The sequence below is a fragment of the Vespula vulgaris genome, chromosome 8 (genome assembly GCF_905475345.1).
Source record: "Vespula vulgaris chromosome 8, iyVesVulg1.1, whole genome shotgun sequence".
In the NCBI taxonomy this organism is placed as follows: domain Eukaryota; kingdom Metazoa; phylum Arthropoda; class Insecta; order Hymenoptera; family Vespidae; genus Vespula; species Vespula vulgaris.
Window position 1 is genome coordinate 740,589 of NC_066593.1, and position 18,237 is coordinate 758,825.

The 18,237-nt window shown below is 34.6% G+C and overlaps 2 protein-coding genes across 6 annotated transcripts in view; both read left to right on the plus strand.

Moving 5' to 3' along the window:
* The window catches only part of LOC127065474 (MAP kinase-interacting serine/threonine-protein kinase 1-like), a 31,330-nt gene extending 25,682 nt beyond the window's left edge, over window positions 1-5,648 (plus strand). For all 5 annotated transcript variants that reach the window (XM_050997868.1, XM_050997866.1, XM_050997869.1 and 2 more), the window contains 4 exons: window positions 1,209-1,343; window positions 3,680-4,036; window positions 4,128-4,698; window positions 4,788-5,648. In XM_050997868.1, coding sequence (XP_050853825.1) covers window positions 1,209-1,343; window positions 3,680-4,036; window positions 4,128-4,698; window positions 4,788-5,247 — 1,523 coding nt within the window. In that variant the 3' untranslated portion in view covers window positions 5,248-5,648. The remainder of the gene's footprint in view (window positions 1-1,208; window positions 1,344-3,679; window positions 4,037-4,127; window positions 4,699-4,787) is intronic.
* Window positions 5,649-7,497: 1,849 nt separating this feature from the next.
* Window positions 7,498-18,031, plus strand: LOC127065512 (uncharacterized). The gene is made up of 3 exons (XM_050997956.1): window positions 7,498-17,096; window positions 17,268-17,412; window positions 17,503-18,031. The coding sequence occupies exons 1-3, from the start codon at window positions 16,967-16,969 to the stop codon at window positions 17,735-17,737; spliced, it is 510 nt and encodes a 169-aa protein (XP_050853913.1). The 5' UTR covers window positions 7,498-16,966; the 3' UTR covers window positions 17,738-18,031.
* The last annotated feature ends 206 nt before the right edge of the window (window positions 18,032-18,237 follow it).

Here is an 18,237-nt window from a genome sequence, read left to right on the forward strand (position 1 = left end):
GAGAGAGAAATAGAGAGAGGGAGAGAGAGAGAGAGGGGGGGGGGGTAGAGGGATAGAGGGATAGGGACGAAACATTCGGGAAGTTTCAAAAGGGTAAGAGAGAAAGAGAGAGAGAGAAGAGGGGGAAATTATTTACATTTTCATTCTCCCCTCGTCACTCGTAGCTACTGCGTAACTGCTATTGGAAATTGTAGCATCCCTCGCGGACGAAACTTTTGATGGGTCCCCGTAACCGAGCTTTCCTCCCCTTTTTTTTTGGTACAAAGCTTACCTACCAGCCAACCACCTTTCTCTTTACTTCTTTTTTTTCTTTTTTCTTTTTTTTTTTTAAATACTTTGATCGAGGGGAGACAACCGAGTAGCAGCGTTGCGTTGCATAGTTACCGACTATAAGGGTGGGGTATATACGTTTCCTAGAACTCCAACCCTCTGATGAATTTTCTCGTTATTTGTTTCCCCTCTTTTTTACCTCCCCATCACTACCACTACTACTACCACCGCCATCGCCATCGCCATTCTCTTCCGTTCATCCTAAGGAAAATGCATTCATTGATCTCTGCCTGTGCGTTATTAAAAAATGTAAGAAGTTTCGATGTTTATTTCTTTCTTTTTCTTTCTTTCTTTCTTTCTTTTTTTTTTATCGGATATATGTATTTAAATCGATGAGTAATGAAAAATACTCGTAGTTATTTTATCTACGTGCATACACAAACTTATATACCCTACGTAAGAGAAATGTCGCGATCTCGTGACGAACGGAGAGAAAAGAATTCCCGCAAGAGCGATTGCGATAAGGGAACGCGAATGCACGAGTATCACGTGCGCGACTGAGTTCGATGGTGATAAAGGATTCTCCGACTGATATCTGTCCCGTAAATAAACACGACGTTTCTCGCGTGCAACCAAAACGTGTATTCTTTTCTCTTGTCTTCTCTCTGTCTCTCGAGCTTCTAGAAAGATCTTCCTAGAATCGCGTATTCCGCTAGATGGTAGCTCTAACTCTGTCTAAAACTATATGGCGGCCATTCGTCGCGCGTTTAAAGACGACCTTTTCGAATCGGTACGGTCGGTGATCGAGTGTCTCTCTCTCTGTATATTTATATTTATATATAAATATCTGTGTGTTTGCGTGCGTGTAACAAGCGAATTCTCTTGCTCGAAGAAAGTACTAATTTTGCTTCTTTTTTGTTTGTTTCTTTTTGTTTCAGGCGATGGAAATTGTAGAGACGTCGCCTCGACCGGAGAATCGATGAGCGCGGTACAAGCGCGTCAAGAAGAGGCGAGACGCAAAAGACGCAGGAAGAAACGTTCTGGATCGTCCCTAGTGTCCTCTTGTTTCCAAGGTAAATATGAACAAGTTACGGCAAGGGAAGAGAGGGGGAAAAACAAACAAAACAAGAGAGAAAAAATGCAGAAAAAAAAACAAAGAGGTTAGAATGTCTCAAGGATTCGGAGATCCTGGATCGCGAGTGTTCGTTGCAACGTTGTTCCAATTTTTCTAACGCGCTGGGATAAGAAAATGAATTATACAGTTTTATTATATCTATTATTATCTCGATATAGAACTATTCTATTTTCGATGACTTAGCTTAGCATTTTCTTTTTCTTTTTTTTTCTCTTCTATTCGATTCTATACGACCTTATCCAAGTTCGGAACGTTCGAGAAACTCGTTCGAGTTCTACTCGATGATCGATCGGTCGCTGTTAATCGATGTATACGTACGTATGTACATATGTACGTACATATATATATACACATAGGTCACTGTTCTTGTTTGTAAACAATTAAGAACGTTCGTCCATTAAGAAAACAAAAAAAAAAGAAAGAAAGAGCGAAATCGTGCGAACGGAGAAATCACGAACAAGTTTTATAGGTTCGTATACGTTCGAAATAAAATAAGTTATAAATGTTATATTCGTGCAATATGAAGGAAAATCGATCTTAGAGGTTCTTACGATATCGAGGACGCGATCGATCGATTAAATCGAAATTATTTTTTTCCTCTCTTACTCTTTTGTATTTCAAACTTTCGATAATCGTTTTCTATCTTTTTTTTTTCTCGAAAGAAAAACTCGATCAAAGAAAAACTGCTTTGTTTTTCAAATAATTCTTTTAAACTATTTAGTTTTTCGCGGCGCGCAAAGACTAAAGTTCTCCGATGAGTGAGAGAGTGAGAGAGTGAGAGAGAGAGAGAGAGAGAGAGAGAGAGAGAGAGAGAGAGAGAACTGACCGAGTTTGCCACCTTGCCGCGCTAGGTCATGTTGCGTCATCTCCGATCGATCTACGATCCCATAAGCTGGAACTTTCCATCGCGAGGAGGCATCTGTATAACCTAACCCTTTAGGTCAACTCAAATATAGAATAAAATCGTTAAGATAGATAGAGAGAGAAGGAGAGGAGAGAGAAAGAGAGAGACTAAAATAAGTGAATAGTGACAGCGAAATTTATCCATCTTTTTAATAATCTTCGATCTCGCGTTTAACGCGTTTCTCTCAAGGTCACCAATATACATACATATATATATATATAATATTATATACAAATACATCGTTTAGGTCGTCCTCGATTGGATTTCATTCGTGGCGTGTCATTATTCGTTTTACGTTGTACCTCTCATCGGAGGGGAGAGAGGATTAAAAATGTGTAACTGGTTTGTGACCATCTTTACATAGGAAGACGTAAAACGTGAAAGCACATTATCGGCTTCTGGTTGCTAGGTGCCTACGGTGTTGCCGGATGCTCTCGCGTAATCTGCCGTGTTGTACCAAGAGGAGTGGCAGTCTTTCGAGAGAGATAGAGAGAGAAAGAGAGGAATGGGAAATGGTTAGAGAGGGAGAGGTAGAGGGGGAGAGAGAGAGAGAGAGAGAGAGAGAGATACGACATGGCGCACGAGATGTCACGGGGGGAAAGGGTTGATGGGGTAGGGTGGGGATGAGAGGTGGAGAAGCAAGGTTTCGTCGGCTTTAGAGTAGTGAGAGGGGTGAGGTAAGGGGGGAGAGAGAAGTGGAGGATGGCAGGCCAATAGCTCGTTAGAGAAAGAGAGACGAATGCTGTATACGCGTGTACGATCGTGCGACGTTGCCGTCTGGCGTTGTTCGCGAAGCTCTCGGCCACCCCTTCGACCTTGACATTGGCGGCTGTCCTACACGCAGGACACACAGCGATCTCTCTCTCCCCACCGTGTACTATCAACACGCGTATACTCTCCTCGCGAACTTAATGAATCGATGCCTAATAATTAATCGTATCTCGTACGATCCACCTTAGACGCGATGATGACAAATATAGATGTAACGTAATATACAAGTTGTTGTTTTACACTCTTCCACTTGGCTAGAACGATTTTGAAGGATTCGTTGGGTTTGATAATGGAGATGACGCGAAGACCTGACGTGCGTGTGTATATATATATATATATATATATTAATAGTTATATAGCAATAGTTAAAATGGCGCCGCGATTTAAGAAAAAATGATTAAGAAAATGATACGGATCGGACTTGGGATTTCTTTTACGATAATGTCGGTAGACCAACGGACGACAAATCTTTTTAGACAAGATTTTATCGAAACTTTTGGAAAGTTTGAAATAGAAGCTAGAGAGGTAGAGACAAAATGGAGATTTTTGATCTTGTTTTCTTTCTTTTCCCATATTCCTACGATTTTGTTACGTTCCAGATTTGTACAAATTGACGGGAGAGGTGCTTGGAGAAGGAGCCTATGCCTCGGTTCAATCGTGTACGTCCCTGTACACGGATTTGGAGTATGCCGTGAAGATCATCGATAAGATTCCTGGACATGCGCGTGCTAGAGTTTTCAAGGAAGTCGAGACATTCCACCATTGCCAGGGACATCCTAATATCATACAGTTGATCGAGTTTTTCGAAGACGAGGAAAAGTTTTATCTCGTTTTTGAAAAGATCAATGGGGGTCAACTATTGAACAGGATTCAGGAGAGGGTGCACTTTAGTGAGAGAGAAGCGAGTCAAATCGTCAGTGAGATCGCAAGTGCACTAAATTTCCTTCACAAGAAGGGTAAGAGGACGTCGATACGTCTGATAAAAAAAAAAATGTAAACGAAGCATGAAAGATTTGCTATATCTTGCGTTTTTTCTCTTCTATTCAGGAATCGCACACAGGGATCTCAAGCCGGAAAACATCTTGTGCGTGTATCCGGACAAATTAACACCGATCAAAGTATGCGATTTTGACTTGGGTTCTGGTATAAAGTTCAACAACTCGCTATCGAGTCCTGTAGCAACGCCACAGTTATTGACGCCGGTTGGAAGCGCCGAATTCATGGCCCCGGAGGTAGTCGAGGCTTTCATCGGCGAAACGAATTATTACGACAAACGTTGCGATCTTTGGAGTCTCGGCGTGATAATGTATATTCTGTTATGTGGCTATCCACCTTTCTACGGGAACTGTGGCACCGATTGCGGCTGGGAGAGAGGAGAGAATTGTCAGGCTTGTCAGGAATTGCTATTTACCAGTATTCAAGAGGGAAGGTACGAATTTCCTGACAAAGAATGGAGAACTATATCGGAGGACGCGAAGGATTTAATTAGAGGCTTGCTAGTAAAGGAGGCTCATCAAAGGCTCAGCGCGGAATGCATTCTGAAACATCCGTGGATTAATCCTGGGCCAGCGTCGGTCGACAATAGCGAACAATCTCTTATAACTCCCCATATCATTAGGTAAAACTATTTTGTCCATATGTTATATGTATATGATACAATTGGACTCTCGGTGGTTTGTTTCAACCGTGCACTTTATATATTTACAGAAGAAATAATTCTGCTCGAGAGCTCTCAGCGTTCGCTGAGTCGGCAATGGCTGTGAATCGCGTGGTACTTCAGCACTTCTCCATTAACTTGGAGGAGTTGACGGAGAACAGGGAGCCAAGACTGTCCACGTCATCTACCGATGACGACAATCATCCTTACGGTCACATGTCCGACTCCAATAGTGAATTATCGGAGAATAGCAACAAGCACTGTGCGACCCATTCTTCCAGCGAATTCGATACTAGTTCGCGTCAAAAATCAGGCTCGGTTAACTCGAGCATCGATTTCAACGATTCAAAAATCATCGGTAAGAATCGAATAATAGGTAAAGATTCCTTTCAACTTTACGGTCTGTCGCCGCCAAGCGAGAGCAGACTTATGCAACGTCGTATCAAAGCACGCTCAAGTTTGATCGAATGTCAGAATAATAATTCTGTTATCGCGTCCCCAAGTGGCTGAAATTTGACAATTATAAAAGAGAGAGAAACTAAATCGATCTCCTTCTTAGAGTATAATTCGTCTTTGCTAATATTTTCCTTTCTGGAATCGCAAAGGTGTAATATACTTTTATCGAGCGGCTTAGAAAGAGTAACGATTAGTCTATGTAAGCGATTCCTTCATTCGACTTAGAATGAAATTGGCTTGTGTAAGAAGCAAAGAAAAAAAAGAAAAAAGTGTGCGGTTAAAAAGAACAAAAAAAAACAAATAATTATAATAATAACAATAATAATAAGAATAATAATATTACAACGCTACAAAAAGGACGATGACGGCGGAAAAGAAAAAAAAACCTACGATTAAAATATTTCATAGTTCTGTATTGTATTAAGCGAGTATGATAAAAACAACAAACGTTTTCATTGCCTTGTTTCTATATTAACCTTGTTTCTTTCTTTTTGTCCCGCGTATATATATATATATATATACACAGAGATATATATATGAGATTTTTCACCTGTTCCAAGCTGTCAACGTCTCTCTATGCGCGATATGTGTCCGCACGTAACGATAGTAGTGTCGTTTATACGTACGAGACGACAGTTATCACGATGCGGTACTTGGAAATAACACCTACGACGAAAGAGTTCATCTTGTATCGACGTGGCATTATCCCTCCCTCCTCCCTTACTCCCTCTTTCCTTTTTCCTTTTCTCCTTCATATTTCCTGTGCCTGACGCGATGATGATAACTGTGTCGATAACTGTCCTCTCTTACGAAGAATAGGATTTCTACGGTGGATACGTTCCAACTCGTCCTCAGCAATCTACGAATCTTTCCATCGTTGAAACTGTAATAAAACTTTTCGTCGAATATGAACGAAATAATAATAATATGTTCCAAATCATCGATCTTTGTTATTATTTATAAAGCAAGAAAAAAAAGGAAACGAAAAAATATACGACGAGTTGGAACGTTTTCCTTTGCGCGTATTCTATGCGATACAACACCGTGACTTCTCTTATTCAGTTATGTATGCTACGAAGCGAAAAAATGAAAAGAAAAAAAAAAAAAAGAGAGAGAAGAAAGAACACTACACGACACACCATCCCCGTATATCGCGCAACGATTAGAGAAGAGATGATATAACAAAGAAAAAAAAATATTTAAAAAAAGAAAGAATTGATTGATTCATCAGTTGGCTGTTCTCCGCGAATACAAGATATGCGAATCCAACGATTAACAAACAACACATGATAATAGAACATTCGGACTTGTGACGACCGTTAAAATAGTTTTTGTAGTAGTAATGTAAAGTTCTTATCGGATATAACTCTCCTGGCCTTTTGCTAATCATTATGATGATAGTATGTAGGAATACACACACTCATATAGAATTTGTACAGGGATACAAAAAAAAAATATAACAAAAAGAAAGAAACTGCGCGTGCGTAACTAACGTTAAAAATGACTCTTGTCGCGCTTTAAAAAAAGAAAAAAAAAAGAACAAAAAAAAAAAAGAAAACGGGGCATCGTACTCTGCAGCTGTCGTTCGAATTAATTCGAAACTTTTCAGTTCTTTATCTTTTGAATGAATCGGTCGATAGCAAAAACAAAACAAAAGAAACTGTGCGTGTGTAGATATGTACGTATGTATGTATGTATGTATGTATGTATGTATGTATGTATGTATGTATGTATGCGTATATATATACACACGTGTATGTGTGTATATATATAATTAAAAGTTTGCAATGAGGGAAAAATAAAAGAGAGAGAGAGAGAGGAGGCAAAGAGAAAGAAAATTTTCTTCCATTAATAATGACTGCTGTTTGGACACAATTTAAAGAACGGAAAAGAGCTTGCTTCTTTTAAATGAAGCAACATATTATCTATACAACGGAGTTACTCAGCGCATCGTTGTAAACTATTGTATTATGGTTTTGCTCTCGTTCACTAAAGGGCTAGATCAGAAGTTTGTAAAAGATTTTGAAACAAGGTCCAAGAATAGAGTTGTAAAGAGAGAAGAAAAGAAAAGAAAAGAAAAGAAAAAAAAAAAAGAAGAATAAGAAGAAGGAAGATCGAACGAATGCCATTTTTATAGGTGTTTTAAGTATATTGTAGAAAATAGTTCATAAGAGACAAATTCACTTTCAGTAATAAAAAAAAATAAAAAAAATAACAAAAAAAAAGAGAAAAACTTTAAAAAAATTTGTACCTGCGTCGTAAATGAATAATAATGATATACATAATGATTTAAAAGGAAAAAAAAAATAATAATAAAACATAAAAAAAAAACAAACAAACAAGCAAGCAAGCAAGCAAACGAGGGGAGAGGAGTAAAAGAAAAAAGAGAGAGAAGAGAGAAAAAGAGAAAGAGGGAGAGGGAAGGAAAGAGAGGGAGAGAGAGACAGAAACAACTCGCTAGCTGGAAGATATTTTCTAGCGATTAGATTCCACCTGTTAGTTACTGTTACGTATTTTTGTAGAGTTTTATCGACCAAATGGCGGCGAATGATGTTCACCCACCTAACGGCAATGGCGATCGATTAGAATAGACAATAGAAAAACTATTTTCGCGTATTTCTTTTTCTTTCTTTTTAATTTTATTTTGTTTTATTTTTAAATCGTGTTGTCTCTTTGTGCTTTGTTAAAAAGGAAAAGGAGAAAAAGAGAATAATATAAAAGAGTAAATATAAAAGAAAAAAAATTCATTTACGAGTACAAAAAAACTACTCTCGTAGAGGATAATGAATGTTATATGCGTGCTACTTTGTTAAAATGGTAGAAATGTTTTTAAACGAAATATCACTCGTGTGTGCGTGTGCGTATGTATGTGTGGAAGAGAGAGAGAGAGAGAGAGAGAGAGAGACAGAGTGCACGCCAACTTTTGTTGTTATTGTTGATTGTTTTTCCTCGTTTCAACATTGTTTCGCTACAATCCAAAATATTCGTTGATTTCTTATATCTATCTATCTATCTATCTATCTATCTTTCTTTCTTTTTAAATGTATTAATTTGTTATTTTTTTCGAATGATCATTCGGAAAAATGTCAAAGATCACCTTGCACGCGTATATATAATATATATATATTTTTTTCTTTGTGTGTACGCGTGTATGATCGCCATAATGTCAACGGTGGAGGAATTTTTACTCAGGGCAGCTGATGGATAAAAGCTGCACACGTTATTATGCATTGATGTTAATGATCTAAGCTCTTCACGGATTTGGATTAAGCGAGAGAGAGAGAAAGAGTGAAAGAGAGAGAGCGAACGACGAACGAGCGAGCGAGAGCGAGAGAGAGAGAGAGAGAAAGGTAAAGATGAAGACAACAAAAAAAATAATTAAAAAAAAAAATATAAAAAAAAGAGAAGTGATGATCTAGTATCCTGTGTATTACGTAGGTCTGTTATAAGCCTACGAAAAGATTTGCCTTCAGGGTTGACGAGTTATTCTCAATCGTTAACGATGTTGAGCTGCACCACTTACATACTTACATAATACACATACACACGTGCTGCGTGCGCACAGCACACACACACACACACACACACACACACACACGAGAATGTGTACAATTGTACATTTAACTTTCTTCTTCCTTCCGGCAGCGATGACAGCCCTGAAGTATTATTTAAAATACAAACGATTATATATATATATATATAAAAATACAAAAAAATATATAAAAAAAAGAACAAAAAAAAAAAAAAAACGCGTACACGTACGAAATAGAAAAAGATGAGTTTCTTGGTTTCTTCTTTTTTTTTCTCTTCACAACACCAGCCATACGATATCCGTCATTATTTTTTTTTTTATTTTTATCATTAGTCATAAATTATAATGATCGGATAAATAAAGAAAGAGAGAGACAGAGTATGGTTTTCTTTGGCTTTGAACGCGATAACAGACGCGTTAATTTTGACTTTATTTACGTTAACGAATCGTAGTGGCTTTTTAATACGAAAAGAAAAAGAAAAGGAAATAATTAAACAACTAAGAGAAAGAGATATCGTACGTACGTGTATATTACGACATAGAGACGAGAAAAGCAATATACAAATAATAAAATGGAACTCTTGCAAAAGAAAAAGAAAAAAATTGTGAATAAATAAAGAAAAGAGATCTCGATCTATCACGAATAATAATTGAAATGAAAAAGGAAATACTGTATTAAAAAAAAAAAAAAAATAAATAAAAATAAAAATAAATGGAAAAAAGAGAGAAGAAAAAGAAAAGTCCATTGGTGGTCTCTCTTCTCGTAAGACCAAAGATTTTAGAGAGACCAATTATTTGCGTCATTATTTAATAAGAATTATGACTCAACAAAAATGTTTATCGATCTTCGTTATTTTATAATATGGTTTAATCGTTTTATATATATATATATAAAAAATAGAATATGAAAATCAATAAAAATCAATTAAAAAAAAAAAAGAAAAAAAAAGAGAAACAAATGAGAATGACGAATCGATAAACGTTTTTCTCGAGTGATACTAAAATCAATCGATGGAGTTTCCTTCGCTAATTTTCATAATGCTTATATACATAACTATTTTTCCTTCCAACAATCATCGTACGCATCATCGGCAAACATTCGTCCTTTCTCTCTTTCTCTCTCTCTCTGTCTCTTTTTTTCTCTCTCTTTTTCTCCCACTCTTGTGAATTAGCTTGATGCGATTAAACTATGATGTGTACAAAACTATCGATTGTATAATATTGTAATAATTAATAACGCAAGAGAGAGCGAAGGAAACCCCTAAAATTCGCACGCTCGCGAGTTAAATAACAGAATAAATTGACGTCAACATAATTCGAACAACGTAACAAAAGAAAAATTAAATAAATAACGGAGAAAAAGAGAAAATATAAAAACCTAATCGTTCTATAAAATATGCGAATATACTTTAGAAAAGTAAGTTCGTTGTTCCAATCGAGAAACACGTCGAGCGTGTGTGTGTCTATGTAAATTTGCAAATTACGATTACGAGCTACACGTATATGTATAATTGACGCTTTTATAAAACGAAAAGTTAGAGTGTAAGATAAGGTGAAAGGAGCGAAAGAAAAAGAAACGGACAAACGTAAAATAAAGAAAGAAAGAAAGAAAAAAAAACAAAAGGAAAGAAAATACATACAATAAAAATAAGGCGAATATCGAAGTTTATTGTATAATTGACGATTCAAGAAAGGAAAAAAAAAGCCGAGATAGAGATGATGATGATGATGATGATGATGATGATGATAATTGATGATCGATGATGATAACGAAGGAAAAGACAAAAATATACAAATGGCCATAATACAGATCTGTAATTGTAATGATTCGATGTTGCGAAAGAAATATGTTACGACGAATGCGTGTATGTATACGTGCGTGCATGCGTGCGAGTAAAAAAGCGAATCAATGAAAATAATGTATGAAAGAAAGAGTGTGAGAGAGAGAGAGAGAGAGATAAACATGTGCGATTGTGAAAAAGGGGAAGAAGAGGAAGAAGAAGAAGAAGAGAAGAAGAAGAATAAGAAGATAAAAAAAAAGCTAACTATTAGTATTTAAGCGAAGAAAAAAGCAAAAAACAAGCACTTTCTTGTATAGCATTGTAAGATTATTATATTCTAAGGATATTATCGTTGCGTCCGTGCCGATACACTTCGATTATTTTATTATTTCTTATTTTTAATGTGAGATTCACATTAATATTATCTCGTTATATTTGCGGGATAAAATATATGAGATTCATTTTTTCATTCCTCTAACTTTAAAAACTCGCGTCTAATTCCCCTTTCATCATCCTTTTCATCGTGCTTGTATCAACAAAAAAAAATGAACAAAATAAAATAAAAAAAAAAAAAAAATACACTTATTGTTAGTTAGTGAGTTGAAGAACGTTTATCGAAAAAAAAAATAAATAAATAAAATACAAGGCCTCGGCATAACGCAACGATAAATTTATTCGTGCAACACGTTATACATACAGTTACACAAAATACATGCATATACAGAAAAACGTATACACGTATATGTAGTACGCGACTCCTTGTCTAAACCCACACTATTCACTTAGTACAAAAGCTGCGTTTGTAAACGTTCGTTCCAATGTTATTCGTCTTTGTAAAAAGAGAGAGAGAGAGAGAGAGAGAGAGAGAGAGAGAGAGAGAGAGTGAGAGAGAATATATATGGAATGTGTGACGTATGTAAGAAGAATACGTAAAGAAAAAAGAAAAACAAAATAATGTGCAGCATATAAATCGAGTGATAAGTGTGCGGGAGGAGTGAGATTTTGATTACATTTCTTATTTTTTTTCTTTTTTTTTTTTTTAAGAAGAGCAACAATAACAACAAACCAGTGAAAAAAGATATGATGAAGTGAGAAGATCGAGAAGAAAATAATAATGATAATGAAAAAAAAAAATGATAAAATACAATAAAATAATAATAATAAAAAAAAAAAAAAACAATAAAAAGAAATGAAAGAACATGGTCATCTTTTAATTGGTTGTACAGTGTAATTTTTTTTTTTATTTGTTTTTCCAAAAAAACATCCTCCACCCGCCCATTAATCTTCTTTCGTGATCGCAAAGGATCGATCAAATTTGACGAATTCTTTTGTTGGTATTTTGCCATATTTACACACACACACACACACACACACACACACACACACACACACACACACAAATATATATATATATATGTATATATACACCAATATCGTTCGAAACGAGCGACTTATATTTAGATCGCTTTTGGCGGTCGATCTTTGCGAGAGTAAGAGTAAGAGAGAGAGAAAGTGAGAATGGGGGGGAGAGAGAGAGAGAGAGAGAGAGAAAGAGGAAAAAATATAAGAGACCTTCGTTCTCTCTTTTTTATTAAAGAGAAAAATAAGAATTTTTGTGGGAAATGAATCCGTCGTCAGTACACACACTTGTCTACGCTCTAATGGCATTTTTGTAAATAATAATATACGTTCGAAAAAGAGCGAAACGTTGGTACATCGATTCGTACATCGGTTTTTTTGAAGGAAGAAAAAAAGAATAAGAATAAAAAAGAAAAACAAAATCGTCGTTGATCTTCTATCGATATGATGACACATACACGTACACATCATGAATCCGGTGATTATGAGATATTTTTTCGTAAAGAGATATTTCGATGTATTTGAGGATAATATGAATTATCGATAAAAATTTGTTTATCTATAAAGATAGAAAAAGTAAATATATTTATATTCGAGAGAAAGAGAAACATTTTTTTTTATGTAATTAAGAAATTTTTAAAACAGCCTCTCTCTCTCTCTCTCTCTCTCTCTATATGAGATAAATACGTACTTATGTCTTTTATCTAATATCTCAAATGATTTATAATTAGACTAATTTCATAATCACACCGGACTCGCATACGATCCAACGCGTTGAATTTCTTCTTAAATTTTATTCGAGTCTCTCTCAATGACGTCAAAGATGAGACGACGTTAAAAAAAGAAAAAAAAAAAAGAAAATTAGAAGACGCGAGTTATCTGATCGATATTCCGAGATCGACGTCGATCTTCTTATCAATTTCTTATTCACATAAACTGGGGAACTCAAATATGGAGAACTTACCCTTATTAGCGATAGTGCCTATTATCCTAAGAGTAGAAAAAGAGTGTGACGGAATCAACCATTTTTCAATGAACATCAATGATGCATCGACATTGATAATCATTTTTTTCCATCGTCGGCAAATATCTTTATTTTCATTCATTTTCATCTCTTTTGTTTTCCCATTAATCTTAAAAAAATATGTAAATAGATTCGATGTTTACTGCATCAATTGATTTTTTTCATTCACAGATCATTTCTTTTTTATTGTTTTTTTATTTTTCAATAATATTCATGATTTTTCTCGTGCGATTGTAGATCTTTTACGATCTCCATAATTCAATAAACAAACAATTATACAATTTCAATTTGTAAAATGTTATATCATCGATTAATTCTTATGAGAATTTTATAAATATATATAACATAAACATATATTCCCAACGATTGTGAAAGCGGTTTAACTTAAAGAAAAAATGTAAAAAGAAGTTAATTTATTGCATAATTCGTAGGCCGATGACCTAATTATACGAATTACACGATATGTAACTAATCTTTTTTCTTATTTTATTTTATTTTTTATTTTTGACTTGGACCACTTTCAGAATCGATTAATAATCACCCGGTCATATCTGTCGTGAAATACATCTATCATCTTTTTATTCTTTCTCTTAATGATCCAAGATGTGTCTCTAAGGTTATCAATGTGTATAGTCTCTATGATCTTAATTTATAATCTCGCCGAGAATATCGGTGTTATATAATTCGTAATTTTACTTTGCGTTCCTGACATGTTTCGCTGTTAAGATTTGTCCTAAAGCTATGATCGATAGGAGAAGAAAAGAGACGAACAAAATTTTATTTTTTCACACACATTTCTGTGCTTTAGAAATTAAAAAAAAAAAAAAAATATATATATATATATACATACATACGTATATATTCCTTTCGAAGTGATTTAGAGTGCACACAAATTTTTATGTGGCTATTAGAAGACATAGAAAAAAAGAACACCTAAATATCAAACCTCAACACCGATCGAGTGATTCCTCTTGATAGAAAAAAAAAGAAGAAAAAAGAAAAAAAAATGAAAAGAAAAAAAATCCAAGTAGATGCCTTGTCATTATTAGTCTCGTATTAATAACAAGACGAAATAAATGGGGAAAAAAAAAAATTAAAATTAAATGAAATGAAAAAAGAAAAAAATGAAGGAATCTTCATAGTACTTTTAATATATCCTCCGAGATATAGAATTTTTAATGGCCTCCACATAGTAGCACTAACGAGAACTCTCTAAGTTTTCCTCTCGTACTATGCGATCATGCCATAAATAATTTTTATTTCTCTTTTTTTTTTTTCTTTGTCGATATAACACGTGGGAGTTTATTTTGAGATGTGAAAACCGAGGGAATGACTCGTCTTTAAAATTAGAAGAGTGCGTGATAAAAATAGAGAGTATGTATCTGGCACGTATATATGTGCGTGTGTATGCGTGAGAGAGAGAAAGAGAGATAGAGAGAGAGAGAGAGAGAGAGAGAGAGAAAGAGAGATAGAGAGAGATAGAAGATATTCAAAAGAAGGTTTAAAATACAATATAGTAACGCAACGTGTTCGCCTAATTCTTTGCTCGATCGTACTTTTAATGATGTAATAACCATGAGAATAATCTATTTTATTCTCTTGCCAAAATGGTTCCTTAAAAAAAAAAAAAAATATATAAAAAAGAAAATAAACAAAAAAAGAACAAAAAAGAATATATTAAAAAAGAAAAAAAAAAACTGTTATCATTTTCGAGAAGGAAGCTTTCGTGCAAGCACGATGCGTTACAAGATTTTTTTATCTTCAGTTTGAAAATGCGCGCGTTTTTAGCCTAGAAAAACCTGTAAATGTTGAGACTGTATTAATGAACGTACAAACAACTTTTATTATAACGCGTATTATGATATATCGAAATGAGTTGAAAGGAAGGTAGGAGAGAAGGAATGAAGAAAAGATTTAAATCTTGTAAGATCGTCCAACAAAATGATTAGAAAAGAGCTGAATATTTATAAAATCGTGATTTTTCGCTCGGAATAATAATAATAATAATAATAATAATAATAACGCGAGTATCAAAAACCTAAAACGAGTTGCTTTCTAAAATGATTAATCGGTGTGTAAAATAAGTGCGGTTAACACTTATCGCGCAATGGCGTCATTAGAAAAAATTCTGTCCTCTCCAATTAGAGCGCATATTTTTATTTACAACAAAAAAAAAAAAAAAAGAAAAGAAAAGAAGAGAAAAAATAATCTTTAAACAACAAATATTACTATTCCTTTATTTCCCTTCGACAATGGTTCTTCACTTTTTTTTCGGTAATAATTTCTTAGATTTTTATTTATTACAATATTTTTTTTTTTTCACGCGAATATTCGTTGATTTCCTCGATGCGAGAGAAAAAAATCTGAACATGCTACTTTTTATCTGGAAAGAAAAAGTTTAACGCTATGTAATTCGTAAAATGAGAAAAGAACAAAAAAAAAAAAAAAAGAAAAAGAAAAGAAAAGACGAAAAAAAAAAATGAAGAAAAAGAAAAATAGGGCCATAAGAATTCGTCCGTAAGAAGGGGCGATCTATAACTTAATTTTATCTAATCTAATGACGGATAAATAGAAAGACATAGAGAGCATCGAGAATTTTTCTGATAAAGAAATTATAATCGTGATCGTTTTAGACGAGAACTTCGATATTAGAATAACTAATGGATAACTTGGCGGTGCTGTTCCCTTTGATATTTTCACTTCGGCGTAATTGGGATTACTATTTGCGATAGTATTGTACTATATTAGTATGTTTTATCCTATGTGTATGTATGTACGCACGAAGAGTATGAAGAGTTGATATGCAATGTCGATATCGCCGCCATATTCCAAAGATCCCGCCTTGCATTTTCGATTTAATCTCGTTAACGATTTCACACGATTAACGACGAATTAGATATAGGTAAAGTGCTAATTATACATATATATATATATACATATGTATATATATTAATTGGCACCTTTCCTTTCTACGTTCTTCGCAAATAAAAATGGACTCTTAATATTGAAACGAGTTTGAAGGTTATACAGTACAAGTCGAAGAGAAAGAGAAAGAGAGAGAGAAAGAGAAAGAGGGAGAGAGCGAGAGAGAGAGAGAGAGAGAGAGAGAAAGGGTGGAATAAAGTCGATGTTAATTACGATACATTTTTAAAAAGTCAATAAGAGTTGTGAAATCTCATAATGGTTATTGAATGCTCGTGTTTTATCGATAAAATAGTATTTAAAGTTTGGCTCGTAAGCCGACAATGAATAAGCCTTCCATATAAAGATTGACTTCTTACTTCGACTGGCTCATATCAAAGATTTTGCTTAATACGAACGAACACTTTTGTACGTTGCTATGCGAGAAATAGACGATGAATATGGAAAGGGCAAAATTGAGAGAGAGAGAGAGAGAGAGAGAGAGAGAGAGAGGGAGGGAGAGAGATATTTACAAAGATGGCTGAACTTTTCATTCGAAGTAGCGATCTTTTTGAACGCGAAATGATCGCGTACGAGTAGAAATTCGTGCGAATGCAATAAAGTTTGGCTTAAAAAAAAGCAAAGAAAAGAAAGAAGGGTTGAGGGAGGAAGGGTGGGAGAGAGGAGATGTGTGCGTAAACGTTGAAAAGATTTTGTAACATTACTAAGACTAACAATTAAATCGTATACTTTATTCAGATATATGCATTATTAATGGGGAGCATTGAAAAAAAAAGAAGATGAAATAAAAAAAAAAAAAAAAAAAGAAAGAAGTATCTGAAATTGTTATCGCATTCTTTCATTTTCTTCCTTGATTTTTCATTTTTTTTTCTTCATTCCTTCTTTTTTTTATGAAAAAAAAGGAAAAAAAGAAAAAAAAAATCTAACAAAACAATTTCAATTTTATATGTTAATTAGTTTCTCTTTCACGTTTCTAACAATCCTACCCCCGGAATATCGATCAAATAAACAAGTCCCCTTGGTGTCGTTGACATTACGTGTTATTTCCTCTTTGAGCGTGGACAAAAAGAAGGTAGAAAAATACATTGCAAAAGGACAGAGAGAAAGAGAGAGCGTGAGAAAAATTATTATTCATTTATTCGAACGTTGTGAAATATGTCGGTGAGTTCACGAACTGATTCGAAAACGATTTTGAAAAATCAAACGGATAAGCCACCCTTCAAACTTTGTTTCTCCAAGCAACAACCAATTGGACGATCGGATGCTTACATTTCTAAAAGCAATGGTACGTAAGAAGGTACCTTATTGTTATCACTGTTATTTTCTATATTCACTTTCGTCAATGATTCTTCTTTTTCGTGGATCATTATTTATTTGACTCGGTCGATAAAGTCGTTATTAAAAATAAAAAAAATAGAAAAAAAATATATATATAACACGGAGGTAAAATTCGTAGCGAACTTCGTGACGCCAAAATTTTATTCGAGAGAACTCGAGGATTTGCAAAGGATCGATGTCGACGATACGATTAAACGATTGACTAACGAAGAAGAGAAAATTCCAAAGGAACTCTATCGTTGGCCTTTACTGACCAGTCACACGTAATAACAAGTCGAAGAAACGAGAAGTATTTTTGTTCGTTTGTTAATTCGAGCAACTATCCGTTTTCATTTATTATCGCATTTTCATAGTTATGGCTGGTGGCACGAGAAAGGTATAGAACCCAAGGATCAAAGATTTCAATTTCACAAGAAAACGTCGGATTTAGTAAGCTTTCAAATGAAGATATACGCCGAGGATAAAAAGACGAAAGTACCTGATCCTCAACCGGCCTTTCGTGCACCGATCCTTCGAGAAAGTTACTCCAAGGATAAATTCTACGATAAAAGAAATCGCTTGTCCAAGGATAGACCAAACGGCGAATGAATTTCTTCGTCTGTTTCTTTTTCCGATCGTAAAGGTATTTTATCGGCTCAGGTATTAAAAAGAAAAGAAGAGAATAAAGGAAAAAGAAATGGAATCCTTTCGAGAATATCCTTTCGTGTATCGAACACGATAAATGCTTCGATTAAAGGAATAAATAATTCGCTGTGAAAGAAGTGCTTGATCTTCAATGAAAATTCTTTATTCCATATCGAGAGTAAATTTGCGCGCGCGATTTCTAACCTATAGGTTAAGGAACGAACGAATTTTTCCCGCGCGATAATACTCACGTATATATTCCCGCCAATGAATCCTTATATAATCCTTTCATACATGCGTTACTTATCACAGATTAAAAAACGATTAGAAGCGAAAACGTATTTCCACGTTCGATAATCAACACTGAACGTTTCCCCACTTGGTTTCCCCGTTGCAATGCACCTGTTCTTTCGCCGCCAAAATTTTACAACGATAGTATCGAATTGCATTAATCGAAATAAGAA

Bases quoted from the DNA above. Each gene is read 5' to 3' on its own strand.
- LOC127065512 (XM_050997956.1), top strand. From the start codon at position 16,967: ATGTCGGTGAGTTCACGAACTGATTCGAAAACGATTTTGAAAAATCAA. The intron at 17,097-17,267 runs GTACGTAAGAAG...TAAAATTCGTAG, and splicing joins TTACATTTCTAAAAGCAATG to CGAACTTCGTGACGCCAAAA. The intron at 17,413-17,502 runs GTAATAACAAGT...GCATTTTCATAG, and splicing joins CCTTTACTGACCAGTCACAC to TTATGGCTGGTGGCACGAGA.